This window comes from Megalops cyprinoides, chromosome 6, assembly GCF_013368585.1.
Source record: "Megalops cyprinoides isolate fMegCyp1 chromosome 6, fMegCyp1.pri, whole genome shotgun sequence".
In the NCBI taxonomy this organism is placed as follows: Eukaryota; Metazoa; Chordata; class Actinopteri; order Elopiformes; family Megalopidae; genus Megalops; species Megalops cyprinoides.
Window position 1 is genome coordinate 28095709 of NC_050588.1, and position 16435 is coordinate 28112143.

At 43.3% G+C, this 16435-nt stretch overlaps 1 protein-coding gene across 4 annotated transcripts; it reads left to right on the forward strand.

Annotated features, from left to right (window-relative positions):
• Window positions 1-294: 294 nt before the first annotated feature.
• Window positions 295-15349, forward strand: nisch (nischarin). Of its 4 annotated transcripts, XM_036531264.1 has the most exons (21): window positions 295-517; window positions 1548-1631; window positions 2114-2296; window positions 3246-3294; window positions 4610-4773; window positions 4926-5021; window positions 5109-5204; window positions 5402-5554; window positions 5769-5837; window positions 6384-6569; window positions 7785-7913; window positions 8006-8119; window positions 9950-10058; window positions 11047-11162; window positions 11301-11362; window positions 11643-12959; window positions 13200-13386; window positions 13516-13666; window positions 13918-14046; window positions 14183-14344; window positions 14456-15349. In XM_036531264.1, exons 1-21 carry the CDS (start codon window positions 434-436, stop codon window positions 15088-15090), a joined length of 4275 nt encoding a protein of 1424 aa, XP_036387157.1. In that variant the 5' UTR covers window positions 295-433; the 3' UTR covers window positions 15091-15349. The 4 variants fall into 4 exon arrangements, with proteins under 4 accessions (XP_036387157.1, XP_036387158.1, XP_036387160.1 ...); XM_036531265.1 differs by lacking the exons at window positions 11301-11362; window positions 11643-12959; window positions 13200-13386; ... (2 more) ...; window positions 14183-14344; window positions 14456-15349 and having other exon boundaries at window positions 9950-10066; window positions 11047-11116; XM_036531267.1 differs by lacking the exons at window positions 9950-10058; window positions 11301-11362; window positions 11643-12959; ... (3 more) ...; window positions 14183-14344; window positions 14456-15349 and having other exon boundaries at window positions 11047-11117.
• Window positions 15350-16435: the final 1086 nt, after the last annotated feature.

Consider the following 16435-nt stretch of genomic DNA (forward strand, 5'->3'; position numbering starts at 1 on the left):
AGCTACAATTTAACCTAAATGATTAAAAAAACAGCCTATCGTTTATGCATAGCCTACCACATCATGCGATCACCTTGGATCTATTGATCGTCATTATACTGTACGTTGATTTGCAGATAAACATTGGGCTCTGTAAATGAAATCAGCCTACCAGCCGATCGCATGATCACTAGGCCTACATTTGCTCAGGTGCGGGGCGGATCGAATGCGTTCGTCTTTTCGAACTTTCATCTGTTGATGTTGTGTTACAGATGCTGTGAATAAAGTTTGCTCAATTTGAATCCAGACTGCCGCAGGAAAACATATCAAAGATGGAGTGAGGGGAAAGTAATTTGTGGCTACGTGACAGAGGAGATGTCGACCAAGGAACCCGGGGAACCGAAGCATTTCTGTAACAATTCAGTTTGACTGTTTTTCAGAATTGGCATTGGCAATGGATCCTGCAGCTTTCCCCGAGGAGGTCACAGAACAGAAGAAGGTCCGCATCGTGGGATCGGAGCTTGTGGACAACTACACAGTATGTAGCTCATACTGCTAATAATTGTTAGCTAGCTAACGTTAGACAGCTTGCTTGTTGTAGCTACAGTGTTGCTAGGGCTTGTTGCTCGTTAAGTAGTTACAACTCTAATTTACAAAGCCTGTCATGTCATAATTTACATTATTAATGTAACTCCAGTTACAGCTTCAGTTAACCCAGATAACGTCATCTAACGGTAGCTGTTTCAGAGGCTGCAATGTAACGTTAGCTTACATTAGTTAGCAAGCTATATCTTGTAGCTAGCTGATGTTACGTAATCGGTTAGCTATTAACAAGCTATGTTTTTAGCTAGTGTGTCAGTTGTTAACTAGCTAAACAAATAGTATAAAAATGAAACCAGCTTTCTATTTGGATCATATTTTTGTCGGTTAATGTTAGATTCCTTGCTAACTTTCTAATGGTAGGCGATTGACTAGCGAAGAACACTTAGTTCCTTATTTCCTCATAGATAGTGTGCGGTTTTGTTAGCTAGCTCCATAGTTTGTTGGAATTAGTTATGTGAAGCAGTCTATGTAGTTAGTGTACAAGGTATATAGAGCCAGTTGGTGAGCTACTCAGGTATTTTTCCACTGTAAGTAGCAAAGATGACATTAGGTGATAGGGGGATCATCCGTTTCGGTTGGGATTGTGTTAAATCAGATAGCTGTAGTCTGACTGCAAACCGGTTGGCCACTGATTTACATCAGATACCTGGAGAATCGCCTGAATTGACAGCTAGTTAGCATTTCCTTGTTACTTTCCGCACGTTGTACATTTCCGTGTCGAAAAAGAGGGACATTAGGGATGTTCAACAATGTTGTCATGGCTCTTCAAACGTTTCTAAGAGTAGGTTCAAAGGGTTTTACATCTTAATGCAAGAATACACGATGGAAACTAAACACAACGGGACTTGTCCTGAGACTAGAGCGTTGTAATTCTTCACACAGGTTTCTGTAGAGTAAATAGATTATCGAAGCGTTTTTATTAGTATTATTTCTATCGTTTATACTATGTCCAAAACTGTTTTCAGGTTTACATAATTGAGGTGACGGTCGGGGATCATCAATGGACGATAAAACATCGCTACAGCGATTTTCATGATCTGCATGAAAAGGTGAATCTGTCATGGTTATATTGTTTCATCTATCACACAAGCTGACCTCAGCCATGTGTTGTAAGTATTAATGTAAAGGTTAGCTAAAGTACTTTTTCTTGATCAGACATTCTGGCATGACCTCAAATTAGACTCCAGACTGGGTCTCCTTCCTCTGTACTTAAAAAAAAAAAAACAATCCTATCATTTATATTTACAGATATTCATTTACACATTTATTCATATACATGCTTTTACCCAAAGCGACTTACGAGTGAGGTAGAGTACAACACAAGCAAAAAACCATATGGAGTCAACCCAGATCACTGGTAAAACCATACTCTGTATTCTGAGCTGTGTTTGTTATGAACTATTTTCCTTGCGTGGAGGGAAGGATCCATTTTCAGGGATGAGTAAGTTGTTGTTGAATATTTTGGATGGATGTAATATGGAAAACCTTTTCTATAAAACTAAACAAACATGTAACCTATTTCCTCCCCAAGCTCACTGCAGAAAAGAAAATTGACAAAAATCTGCTACCACCCAAAAAGATGATCGGCAAAAACTCCAAAAGCTTGGTTGAAAAAAGACAAAAGGAGCTGGAGGTGTACCTTCAGACTCTCCTTGTCAGGTTCCCTTTGGCTGCTCCCAAAGTCTTGTCCTGTTTTCTGCATTTCCATTTATATGTAAGTATGTGTTTGTTTCAGTAGTATATTCTACATTTATCTATATAAAATCACATCACTGTCAAGGATGTTTTTAAATTCTCAGTGACCCTCGTCACCTCTGTTTGCAGATTTTTTTAAAGCATACTTTCATTAATCATACAGTAGTATATCTACAAGTGAAATGCTCCCCTAGTCAAAGTTAAAAGTTACAAAACAAAGTGTTTCTCATCTCTGTCTCAAGTATTGACATGTTTGACCTATCTTTTTTATCTCAGCTTCAGCAGGGATTTTTTTCAGATGATTTAGTCTTCACTGTGTCATAGTCTTGTCATAGTTGAAAATCAATACTTAAGAACTGAAGACACAATTGGTCTATGTAAATAGCCAGTACTTGATCATTTTCACATTGAGTGCATAGAGACACTGGTGTATGTTTCACTACAGAGGGTGATATTGTTAAGACATTAGTGCTGGAGGGCTGCCAAACTGAATAGACATGTGACTGGAATGAAGAGGATTGACCATCAAACAACTCTCCCGTGGCTTTAATTATTAAGTCATCAGCACAAGAATGTGTGTTGCCTAAGGTCATTTATAAAATGTTCCTGTTAAGGGTTTCTGCAAAACTGCTGTTTGGTACTTGTTTGTTTCTTGCTAAATTGATCTTTGAGAACATATGCTTTGTTAGTAAGAGAAATGAACGAAACATTTGCAGAGTGTGAAATGTAATATAATGTCATTTTTTAAATCTCTGAATATACGTCAGTCATTAGAAGCCACATAACCAAATGATACAAAGTTTATGCAAAGTCACAGTATAAGCAATGTTGCATCCACACATTCGGTAGCTCGCTTTAATCATGAAAACCATTAATTCATGTGTAGGCTTATTAATCAGGAAAGGTTTGCTTTTCAGTTTTGCTGTTGCAAATGTAGAGGTCTTAAATTGCTTTTTTATTTTTTTTAGGAAATTAATGGCATCACAGCCGCATTGGCAGAGGATCTATTTCACAAAGGTACAATGACTAAAATATTACCCAAATGTTTCTAAGTACTATTCCATGTATGAAAGTATTTAAGAACAGATATATGCAAGCCCCTCATAGTCACATATGGTGCCCTTTACCAGCTTTCCAATCTGGGTTTTTAAATCCTCTATCCATCCCCAGTTACTCACTGTAATCACAATTCCTTGCATTCCCACTGAACGTATTGTCTGGTGTTTATTTTGGTACAAAATGACTGCCAGTCCAGTATTATGTTCTTTTTTAATGTGTGCAAATCTGATGTACGCATCTCAATTTTTGTAACCATTCTTTGTTAATAGACTTTGGTTCAGTGAGGTCTGAATGGCAATGTCAGCACTTTCTAGTTAACCTGCAGGCAAATAAAGGTTCAAGCATGGATTCCAAATACTGAGCTTATTCATGGTTTTTAATACAAACCACCTTGACTGCTAGGTAGGTAACTTAACTCTACAGCAATAAGAGTCCTCCTCTACATTTTGACATCTCAAACTGAAAGTTGTTAGGGCAGGAACCTCATTAATACAGCAGGGGGCAGTGGTCAATTTTAAAGCAGTTGGCAAACTGGCCATTCTCTATGTTGTCTTATGTGGAGTAACATGCATAGGGCGCAACGACTTTAACAAAAGTACATTAAATTTGTTTAGCAGACCATCTCATGGAGAGTAGCATACAGCTGGCTATTTACTGAGGAAATTCAGATTAAGTACCTAGCCCAAGTATATAACAGCAGTACCACACCTAGAAATGGAACCAGCAGTCTTTTGGTTCAGAGCCTTGCCCCTTACCACTATACTAACACTGCTGCCCTGTGAATGGATTAAAATTGCTGGAGGAACCTTGTGTATCTGGCCATATCAGGTAAAAGCAGAGGAGAGGATGGTGCCTTGTAGTTGTGATTGCATTGTAAGTGTATAATACCTGTCATACGCAATTTTCTCTTTTGGGGGCTCATCAAGCCACTGTCAAAATGCATGGTGAACGTAGAGCACGCCAATTAATGCTGACCCAAGACCAACCTAGTTCAATGTCTATCACACAGGAAATCTGATACTAATCCAGGGCATAGGTGGTCTGTCCAGTGTACAAAGCGCTCCTGTAAAATTGTCTAGATACCTTGATCTAGACAATTTTACAAGTAGGTAGTGCAAAAAAAGTGTGGAGGCAGACCAATTAGGGTTTACATAGGTAGGGAAACCCAAGTAAACTTTAAGTAAATTGTAGGTTAAAACAGTAGTGCACTCCCTTTTCTTTCCCCTCCTGAGTGGCTGCCCTGTTCACAGCACATGTAACTCTGCCTCTCTAGGGGAACAGCTGCTGGTTGTTGGGGAGGTCTTCCTGTTGAGGCCCCTGCAGCTCTATGCCATAACCCAGCAGCTGAAGTTGGCAAAGCCCACCTGCGCCAACGGTGATGCCAAGGCAGACCTTGGGCACATACTGGACTTTACCTGTAGACTGAAATATCTCAAGGTAAGTGTTGGCTTTTCCTACTTAAAGTGATTTTGCTAAGCTGGGCTTCTGAGTATCTATGGCTTAACTGTAAATCCGAATTCCACATCCAGTCCTTTTTTTCCCCCAAGAACAACAGCCAGAAAGTTTGTTCCTTGCTATTGCATCTCTAGATTCCCGGCGCGAAAGGTGTAGTGGGCACCAGCAACATTCAGGAGCACCTTCTTCCATTTGACCTGTCAGTCTTCAAATCTCTCCTTCAGATCGAGGTAGGAACTGAGTGTATGTAATCGCTTCCACACACAGTGTCATAATGGTGACATTTACTTCAATAATAAATGTTTTGTTCATTACAGATCAGTCACTGTGATTCAAAACAAATTGTAGGGCTTCCCTTTTTAAGACTGACCGTGGCTACGATGAGCATTCACTACTCTGCAGTGTCAATGAAGGTACAGTGCGTATGACCATTTAGTATAACTCGTCCTGAGAAAAATGTTGTTACAAGAAAACAGTAGTAATTTGTGATATGCAGCTTTCCCTTTTAGTCAGCTTTATGTGTAGATGTAGACATTTAGCATTTGTTCTGTGTGTGTGTGTGTAGTACAGGTTCTGGTGTTCACAGCTAGTTCCACTTCCGTGTCTACAGGATATCCTGGTTCCAGAAGCTGCCGAGTTTGCCCAATGGGAGGCAGAGGGCGTGGCCTCTGACTGCCCAGTCACTGCCATAATTCCAACCTGGAAGACACTGACCACCCTGGACATGAGTCATAATCAAATAAGTTGCATTGATGAGTCAGTGGTGAGTGGAACAGCTGGCTGTTTCTGGTGGCCTTATAAGCATTGTGTAATGCTCAGTTCATAATGATGAACACAGGTCTGCATTTAAAAGTTATCATTTGTTTTGCCCCAGTGTTCCAGTAGCACCACACTAGACACTCATGTAGAGTAAAATGTATTAAATTATCCCCTGAGCAGTCTAAGATGTGTAATTCCCTGCTTCTTTTTTTTTTCAGAAATTAATACCAAAAGTCGAATTCCTGGACCTAAGCTACAATGAGCTTTCTCTGGTGGAGAACCTGCAGGTAGGAGTAAACTCTGCATTTGAATTTAGAATTTTAATTGATTGAAATAGCATTATTGTTATTAATTGGCATATTAATAAAATGAATTAAACTCATGGTGCATATGCAAGTATATGCCTTATTGGAAAGTATCATTTGGGCTCACATAACTTTTTTTTTTTTTTTTTTTAGTCAGGCAATGTCTCTTTGAGTCTCTTTTTAAATCTAATTAGCCAATGCACTGTTTATGCAGTAGCATTGATGCCATTGATCACTGCATTGCCTTTGATGTCACTGCATGGCAGGGCATTTCATTTGGTTTTCACTGATTAAGACTTTGGGTTGATGTATTTCCAATAACTGAATTCGGCACTAGTCCCATAATGATGTCTGAAATGAATAATTTCTTGGAAATATTTAAAAGTCAGAGGAGCAGAAGTTTGTGGGTGAAAAGCAAGCCCTAATTGTTTTAATAGCATTACATGGATGTTAAATTATACATAACCCTACCCACATGACCAAGAGGGAAGAACTTGTTTAATTTGTATTGTGTTGATGTCGTTTCAGCACTTGTATAATCTTATTCACCTGGACCTGTCCTACAATAAACTGACAGTATTGGAGGGTGTTCACACGAAGCTTGGAAACATCAAGACTCTGAACTTGGCAGGGAATCAGCTAGAAAGTCTCTCTGGTCTTAATAAGCTCTACTCCCTCGTCAACTTGGATTTGAGCAACAACAAATTATCACAGGTATTGTTTCTCTCAGTAAGGTGTGGGAGAAGTTGGAACTCCCTTTGCAGGGATCTCCATGGTAACTGTGGCTGAATTCTTTGTGGCTTCTTTTGTTCTCTTATTTTTGCAGCACTTAAGACCGTTATTGACGAAGTGTTATTGCTTTAAAATAAAGCAGGAAGTTGTGGCATGGTTTGGAGGTGGTAATGCTTAGTTTTTAAAGTCCTGCTTTTAAAGAAAATGCTACTCTATTTACACACCTTGCCTACCAGACTGGTGGCATAAAGGTGGAGCTTTCAGAAATGTTTTGGGAATTCAATAATTTTGTAGCAGGTCTGCACAAATGTCCAAAAATAAACACAGAGCTGAAACCGTAAGGGAATACAATCCTTTTTAAAATATCTAATTTAATGCTCACGCATTTAGCCCTATGAAGTACCGCTCATGTAAGGCCAATGATTTTAGTCATTTTGTTCTGTATGTTGAAAATATCAGTCTTTTTTTAAATTAAACATTGAGAGCTGTTTTCATTAGCGAGTTGTGCTGTCATCGAGAAGTGGAATACCACGATCAGCAGCCTTGTCCCCGGAGGCTGCAGTGTCTGCAGGTTTTCGTTCCTCCAAAGCACTGAAGCACATGATTCAACCAAGCATCCCCTGCTTTGAGCAAACAGCAGTGATTTCCAGGGAGCTGAATAGGAACAGTGTGTGTTAGTGCATTGAACTGACATTCACACAAAAACATATGTTGACGCAGACGCAAAGATCTATTTCCTTGTAAATGTGTTGCATATATAAAAACCCAGAACCAAAAGAGGAATCTTGGTTAAACTGGAACTTTCTGTTTCCAGGCCTTTTTTTTAAAGACATGTTTCCAAATAATCAACAAATAACCTGCTACTGAATGCGTGTGACTAATTTGGGCAATACCCAATAGCCACAGGCAGTTTACCCTTCCATTATATAGTTAACATTATTATTTGTTCTATTTACATCAAAAATAGTACAATTCAAACAAAGGGCCAAGAAACAAAGGAAAGGATTAAGAAGGGGGTTTAATTAAATGACAGTTTTTAGAGTATAATACGGTACCCAGGGGAAAGGGAACGATGGAGATGGGAAATGCTAGTGGAAATCTTTGAACTGTATAAGGCCCCAGTTTGGTACGTTATTGTAAACCTAGTGAAAGGGTAGTGCGCCCGGTCTCATGTTTTCTCTCTGTTTTTTCTACCAGTTTGAAGAAATTAGAAACATAGGGACTCTGCCATGTTTGGAGAAGCTCTCCCTCACCAACAACCCTCTGAGCATCATCCCAGATTACAGGACAAAGGTTCTGGCTCAGTTCTGGGACCGAGCTTCAGAGGTATGCTGCTCTTTGTAAGACATTTGCATGTGTGGTGAGAAAGGAGCTGTTCCACAATGGGGCTGATGGTACCTTCCTCTTGTATAATGTAGGTGTGCTTGGACGGCACTGCAACAACCGAAAAGGAGCTAGACACGGTTGAGGTTCTGAAAGCCATTCAGAAAGCCAAAGAAGCTAAAGACAGAATGGCAAACAGTGAGAAGAAGGTGTGTTGCATACTGAATGCTTTTAGCACGTGCACTTATGTCTGTGTGTGACTTCTGTGCATTTAGCTCATTACTTACTCTTTTGATTATTGTACTGTTCTGTTAATGATTTCATGTTAATTCACTGTTCAGATGTAAGCTGGCTGCCCTGTTTATTTGTTCAATTTAGATGTATCATTACCACGCTTCTGCTTTGTTAAAGAATTGTAAGAACATTTATGTTGACTTTAAGTTATTGTCTGCAGTCTGCATTGTTGACTTTAGTTATTGTCTGCATTCTTTGCAAAATACAGCTATAAGCATGCTGTCACTAGTATTGCTAGCAATCTGATCAACCCTGGTTTTGAGAGTTTTGAAATACCTCAAAATGATATCGAAAGTTTCAGTTTGCGCCCTTTGCCAGTAAGTGTTTTTTTTTTTTGCATTGTCTTATACCAGACAGACCTCTTGTGTTCCCCATATGAAAAACAAAACGGGGGGGTAGATGAATAAGCAATCTGCATGCAATCAAATGCTCCCTGATAATGACCCTTTAAAAAAAATGCTTGAGCAAGGTAGTCTGTGCTCTGTTTGCCTGTGCACTCGACCCCCGCGATGAAGACGGGGTTTGTTCGTTTGCAGGCTCACATGACCTTGGAAGCACTCCTCACTTCCAGCGCAGATAATGTGTTTACCATGCGCTCTGCCGAATGAGGAAAGCACTTTCGCACCGCTGTTCATTTCTGCAGCTTCAAACACGATCCCTGTGGTGCCGCGCCTTACTGCAGGCACCATTTTAGCTCGGGCAGCATCTGCTTCTGCTTTACATGCACACAATGGCGCACATACACACACACACACACACACACACACACACACACACACACACACATACACACACGCACAGGAGCAGAGGTGTGGATCGTTCATTTGATGTGTTTGACGATGCATGGAGCGTTTTTCTTATCGAGGCTTGTGATCGCCTCAGCCATTTTAATTTGCTTCTCAGCAGAGGGATTTATTTGTAGTGTTACTTGGAGGCACATCTCCTAATGTGTGTGTGGTATGTTTCAGATAAAGCCTGGTTTCACTGAGAATCGTTGAGAATCGCTGAGTATTTCCTGGATTAATGTTAAGTATCTGCAGATACTTCACTTCAATAGGTGTTATTTTACATAGTCAGATAGTCAGTCATACAAGTCAGTTCACTGCTGCTGATGCATGTGAATGGCCTATTTCAGTTCATTTAATTGCAGTTACATTACATTACTTATCCTGAGCGACTTGCATATTTTACATTTTGTACATGGTTTTCCATTTGTACAGCTGGTCATTTACTGAGACAATTTGGGTTATGTGCCCCGGCCAAGGGGGCAAAAACAGTGTCCCAGCATTGAATCAAACCAGCAAGCTTTGGGTTACAAGCACTATTCCTTACCACTTCACCACACTGCTGCCTGCTGTAGCTTGCTCTTGCAGCACAGATTCAGAAAGATTTGGAAGCCTCACTCGGCCTGTAATCCATACTTTATCTCTGTTCAACTTGCAGGCTGTGTCTTGTTTCCTGTTGTGGTTAACTTCATTGAAACAGAAGTTGCATATAACTTGATCTTTATTAATTTATGCATTGTAAATATCGCAAGTTCTAGATCTTCTAGATCGAGTTTCCCATTATCACAGACTGATGCCTAATATCCTAATATCTGTGCTTGTAGACTACATTTATGTAGTTGTTAGTAGTAAATCACTCTGTGGTGGTGAACCTTTTGCCTCTATTCTGTTTTGGTTTGAGTCAGAAGCTTATTGCGTCTGATTGATCTCTAAAGAGAAGTCTCACGATCTCTTCGTCAGATCTGTGAGGACTCCAGGCTTTCAGCTGGCGGATCCCACTCGCCCTCCTCCTCTCTTGCTGCTCCGCCCTGCTCTTCCCCTCTGTCCCACACAGCCAGCTCCAGCCAAGGTAATCATGTATGTATCAGGCTGCTGGGCGGGGCTGTGGGCGGGGCCTGCTCTACCTGTGCTGCTCTTACAAACCCGGGCGTTTTCAAGGGGGACTAATGCTGACCAGCATGCTTCCGCGCATTATATAGAACGCTGCATCCCTTGTTCTTTACCTGCTCTGTGTCATAGAAAATGGATGGCAGAAGGTCTGTGTGTTATACTCACACTACCAAGCTAGGTGGCAAAAGTAATGGAGGTGTGTTGCTAACACTCTTTGCCAGTCTCTCTCCTGTCATGTAACACACCTCTCTTTACTCTGACAGCCACCTCTATAGTGTACTAATGGAATGGCTAACCTGCTGCGCAGCATTGATCCCCTCAGATTCGCCCTGTGTGTCTCATGTTGCGTTTCCATGTGGACGATGTGTAGGTCAGAGGTCATCCTAGCCCATTTACACTACAGTGAATGCCCTGTTTTTTGCCAGCTCTGTGCCAGTGTTGGAGCCACCTGTGCCTCGGCGTGCAAGCTGCCCTCCCACACACTGTTCATTTAATATGTTTTGGGATCTTGAGACCAGGCTGGGTCTGGCCATACCAAACAAGTCACAGATGGCTCTGCTTTAGACCATTTTTGCCCAGAGTCAGTAGGAGTGTGTATACTATGAGCATATTTTCTGAAATGGCTGAAACTTCTCCACTAAAGAAAAATGGAAAAAATAAGTGTTTGAATGTCTGCTAGAGGTACAAAGTGAGCTCCCTACAGTCTATATTGTGTGTTAAATAATTGCAAACTCCTTATTGTATAATGTTCATTTTTAATCCCATTGACTTTACTTTTTCCTGTTATGAGCATACTTAAAATTTGTAATGCCATTACAGTCAGTAGAATATGCAGTTAACAGGAGTTGAGTCTTTTTTTGGTCATGTGAATAATTAGTTTTAAAATTCACTGAGTGTAAGTTTTTTTGTTGAGATAATTAATATATTTTTTTGCCATTTCATTTCAGAAGTAATATGTAAAGAAGAAGCCTTAGTTACCAGTAAAGTATTGACTCCTGTGGATTCTGCAATTACCCAGAGATGCTACAATGTACAAAACTCTTCTTGTGAAGAATCATTACAGGTGGGTATTCGCATATCAAGCAAGTGATATAATTTAAAATGTAAAATATATATATATGACGGTTGTGAACTGTTTAACTTTCTGAATTCATTGCTTGTCAATGTGGTTGATTTTACAGTTTAGATCATTTTGTTTCAGATTAAAACGCAACCAATTGCTCCCTGTTTGTCACTCCAGTTCACCAGTGACCAGCAGATGAGGTATGGAGGCACCTCAAAATGTGTCATTTTGTTTTGTGTGAAGTCAATAAAAAGGGGAAAGATCCCATGCAGGGGCCTCAGACTCACTCAAGAGCACAAGCAGAGTGTGAATAGAAATCGAAGGCTTGAGTTCTCGGTTCTCAGTTCTTAGTGTTAGGTTTTCATTATGCAACACGCCATGTGACCTCCGCGCTCTTACTGGGTTTTAGGCTTTAGCTGCGAATATCCGCATGCTGTTAAGTGCAGGTTAGGTAACCGGCTTTGTGCTCGTGTGCTCCAGCTGCTGCTGCTGCGCAGAGGACAGGGGCGTGCTGACGGACTGCCGCGTCACCCCGGTGCTTCCCTTCTCTCTGGCGTCCTACACCGCCGCCAACCTGGACTTTACCGCGCAGCTGGCGGCGCGCATCAGCCGGGCGGTGTGGGAGACGGAGAGGAAGCCCCCCCCGCAGAGGGAGGCGCAGTGCGGGGAGCCCAAGGACCGGGGCAGCCAGAGCTCCGGGGACGGCTATTTCGAGATGGGCCTCTGCAAGGGCGAGGAAGGCTCGGTCTGCTCCGCGTCCTCGGACGGCCTGGCGGAGTCGTCCGAGGAGGCGGACGTGGAGATCATCCGTGTCGTCAAGGTGATGTGGGCCCACTGCGTGCAGGTGGGAAAGAGCGTGGCGCAGCTGCCTGCTTGCGTGGTGCTGGCAGAAGGCCTGCTGGTGGTCTACCAGGTCCCGAGAGGAGAGCTGCGGAAAACTGTGAAGGACTTAGTGGAGAGCTTAGAGACTGACTTGTTGGTGCCATACACAGAAGTAGAAGGTGTCCGGTTTGACGTTCCTGAGATGTGTCTGTCCCTGAAGGTGAAGTCCAGCGAGGCGCGGTTGTACTTCCTCTCAGACTTCCAAAGCTTAAAAGAGATGCATTCCTTTTTTTGCACATTGGTGAAAGGTTCACCGTCCGAGCTGACTGACAGCGCGGGCACGCCACAGCAGCTCATCCGACAGCTCCTGAACTCCTGGGAGTTCGATGAGAACGACTGCGTGGTGAAGGGGGCCTTCTCAGCTCATCTGCTGGACCCCGCGATGTTGACCTCATTAAACCAGCAGGACCCAGTTACCCTCCAGAAGCCGACGGGTTCTCCTCTCTCCGACATCCTGTCTCACGTGAGCCCTGCGGAGGCGGAGAACGACTCGTCCTGCCTGCCCTGTTTCGCGTTCCTCACCCCCCGGCACCTCTGTGTCCTGAAGGTGGACTTCTGCGCCCTGGCCGGAGACCCCCTGGAGGGGCAGAGGCCGCGCTCCTGCATGAAGCTGACCCGCATCCCGCTGGCGGCCCTGCTGCTGCGCCCCAGGCAGGGCTGCGCTGGCGGCAGCTCTCTGCCGGGCCACTGGCTCCGGGACGGCCACGTCCTGGAGCTCATGGCGGGTCACGAGTTTGTCACGGCCGTCTTTCCTCTGCCCCACGACAAGTTCCTCTTCCTGAGGCTCTTCGGCCAGCTTCGCTCCAGCCTGAAGGACATTAAAACCGTCGCCTTCCTGCAGACGGCTCCCTGCCATCGGAAGACAAACACGCACCAGACCCCCTCCAAAATTATCCAGAGGGAGCCATTGAGCAGGTACAGGAAACTGATCAGCATTTTCTAAAACTGGGAAATTGTGTTTTCAGCTGAGAGTGTTTTCCCTTTCACAGTTGCTGGGAGGTTTGATGACTTGCAGGGAACCTAATGCCCTTTAGTTTAGGTCACATTTTATCCCAGACTGTTGTTGAGTATCGCAGAAAGTAAATCAAGCATCGAAGCAGGCAGTGTTGATAAGAGTGGAATGATCTTGGTTTCCCTCCCTTTTTTATGCCCAAGCGTTCCTCAGGGTGTCCAGAGGCCACATTTAACCCTATCCCTGCTGTACCCCTCGGATCCTCTCGTCCAGAAACTGTCTGATGAGAACCAGTGTCCATCTCACCTGTCCATCTCTCCATCCCTCCACTTCCTCTCTGAGCTGAGGGGGAAGGAGCTGGTGGAGTTCTTCTACAACAACATTGCCGAGGTACAGGAGGAATTGGACTGATTGAAAAGAAAGTGTTTGAAAGGAACCCTAAATGCCCAGTGCTTTGTGCTTGAGTCGAGACTAAAAGGCCCAGTGTGAGAAATAACATGGACTCTGTATGAACTGCAGGTGGAGAATGAAGAGCTGAAACACATCCTTTGGTCCTCCGTGCTGTTTTATAAATCTCCCGACGTGGAGATGACAGCCTGCATCATGCTCTCCACGAAAGCCCTCTACTTCATCCTGGACGACACCGCATCCACGCTCAGCGATCAAGCAAGTAAGAGGCACATCAGTGACTGGCTCAGAATGAGCCTGCATTAGTATTCAGCAGTGATAGCACAGACAGGGAGCATGGCAGTTAGGATGTAGTGTATAAATGTAAGCTTTATAAGATGCTCTGGCTGAAGGCGTCTGCTGAGGCAGCGTGTAATGTAATGTGAGCACCGTGTGCAAGTCTGTGGCAGAATTCACCAAAAGAAACTGGAGAGATGTCGTCATGTTACAGTGCGGCGTCTTATTTCCATGCAGTGCTGTGGAACTGGAGCCCGTTGAATCAAGAGGAGACGGACTTCATCATTTCGTACTGCTTCGCCATGAAGCTGAACGACCTGCAGAGTGTGAACGTTGGCCTCTTTGATCAGTACTTCAGAGTGGTCGGTGAGTGATGCGGAGCTGATCCTTCTAACGGGCTTCCTAATGGACGTTTTGGTTACATCCGTATGTAAGTTGATGAGCCCGTATATATCGTTACTGTTGTAGCTGTTTATGCACAGGTTTGTCTTTGTGTTTCAAGGACCCTCAGCAGATCATATCATCTCCTGTCTGACGAGAGACAGTTATGGCACACACCATTTCCTGCAGCAGCTGATGACTGTGCTGTCCTTACTGGAGAAACTGCCCTCCCCAGAGCCCACTGAGCAGGATTTCTACACCCAGTTTGGCAACAAGAGCACAGGTGCATACACAGGATATACACAGTGCACATTTGTTTGCAGGTTTACTATGATGTCACCTTGCAAATGCTGAATACAAGGTATAACGTGCTGGTGTTTCTTGTCAACTTCAGGTAAAATGGAGAACTATGAGCTGGTGCACTCCAGCAAGGTGAAGTTTGTGTACCCCAGCGAGGAGGAGATCGGGGACCTCACGTTCATCGTGGCCGAGAGGAAGGGGGGCCCCAGTCACTCGCTCTCCTTCAACATCCTGTTCTACGTCCTGGCGTTCCAGGTGCAGAACGGCCAAGGCCCCAGCGCAGAAAGTCAGCAGCTGCTGCAGCCCAAAACCCTCATTCTCACCAGCTCGGACATCTTCCTCCTGGAGGAAGACTACATCAGCTACCCCCTGCCCACCTTCGCCAAAGAGCCGCCCCAGAGGGACAAGTACCGCCTGACGGATGCACGGAGGATCCGCGACCTGGACAGGGTGCTGATGGGATACCAGACCTACCCGCAGGCCCTCACCCTGGTGTTCGACGACGTCCCCGGGCCGGACCTGCTGTGTCACCTGACCATGGACCACTTCGCGGAGAGCCAGGGCGGCGCGGACAGAGCGAGGGGTGGTGGCGGGGGTGTGGACGAGAGCGAGGTGCAGTGGTGTGTCTTTGTCCCCGGGGCGGACAGCAGGGAGAGGCTCATCTCTCTGCTGGCGCGCCAGTGGGAGATGCTGTGCAGCAGGGAGTTGCCTGTAGAGCTAACAGGCTGAGGGACACAAAGCAAACATTACATTAAAAATAAAGGGACTGAGCCCCACTATATATCAAGACTGTTTTCCATTTTTTTTATGTGATGTTTCTTCACTGTACATCCTGGGAATTTTTACAAAGAGTCCACAAGAGTTTGATATTTATTGTTGTCTTTGGCTTCTTGGATAGCTTGTCTTTTCTTGCTGCTTCATACCTATGTCATGTATCGCTGCTGTGTACAATCTGCAATATGTAAATGATTCAAGAGAGCATGTTCTGTCTATGTGTAATCTTGTATTTCTATAAAACAGTATTATTTTATTCTGAATGAAGTAAATTTATCCATGTTTTGGACTACAGGATGGTTGGCTGTATCAACCCTTAGTGATTTTTTTTTTTTTTTTTTTAAAGATAAAAAAAATCTCTGGTGTGGTAAATCTGAATTTGAAAAGCTTGTTATAACCAGAAATTTTACTTTGTATTTTATTTTACCAAGGGAGGTTTCACTTTGTACAGATACAGATTTATTCTTAAATTTAAGTTATGTATTAAACAAATGGGAAACCACTTTCACATGTTTACGTAAAGGTATGCTATATTCATATATTTCAGGTCAGTGTTTCTGGACACAGTGTATCCATGTTCATTATTGAATTAATGAGGAATTGAACATGCTTTTTTAACTATTGAGAAATAAAGTCTAATCTGCACAGAAGAATTTCCTTGAACAGAAAAGTGAAGTTTGTCTGCGCTATCTTGACCACAGGCAGTTGGCATTATGGGAATTGCGCAACTGGTGCTGTTGCGAAACAGTTCCATTGTTTGGTTTCTTTAGCATGTCCAAGAGGATGTAAAGGGATTACATCAGTGTCCTTGTGCACAAAACCTCTGCTGCTTTTATTTTATATATGAAATGTATGAATAAACTTGTGGTAAAAGATTCAAAAAATTGTAGAGTGCTAGTAATGATTCAGCCATTGAATTTTTTTTTTTTTTTTTTTGAGATCTCTTCTTTCCGCTTAAGAGAGCTGAAAAAACAGGAAACTTTTTGACTAGCGAGGGAGATGGGGGGACCAGCCTGAAGTATTGTTGGCTATGACCTTATCACCTCCTGTTTTTCCTCTTTGCATGTCAATCCATGTGCAGTTAAGGAAGCAAAGGAGATGTCACTGACGAGTGGCCACCAGCTGCTGTTATGGACTGCCTGATTTCCCGGCCGCAGAAAAATCTTTTGTAGTTCTTTGTAGCATTCTTCAGCAGGGTTTAAGTCTACAATGATCTGACACATATGGTGAGAGAGGGTTTCGCAAGACATCTTGGTTGGCATGGAGTTCCTGCAAAGATTGCTTTCACTGCAGGGTCAAT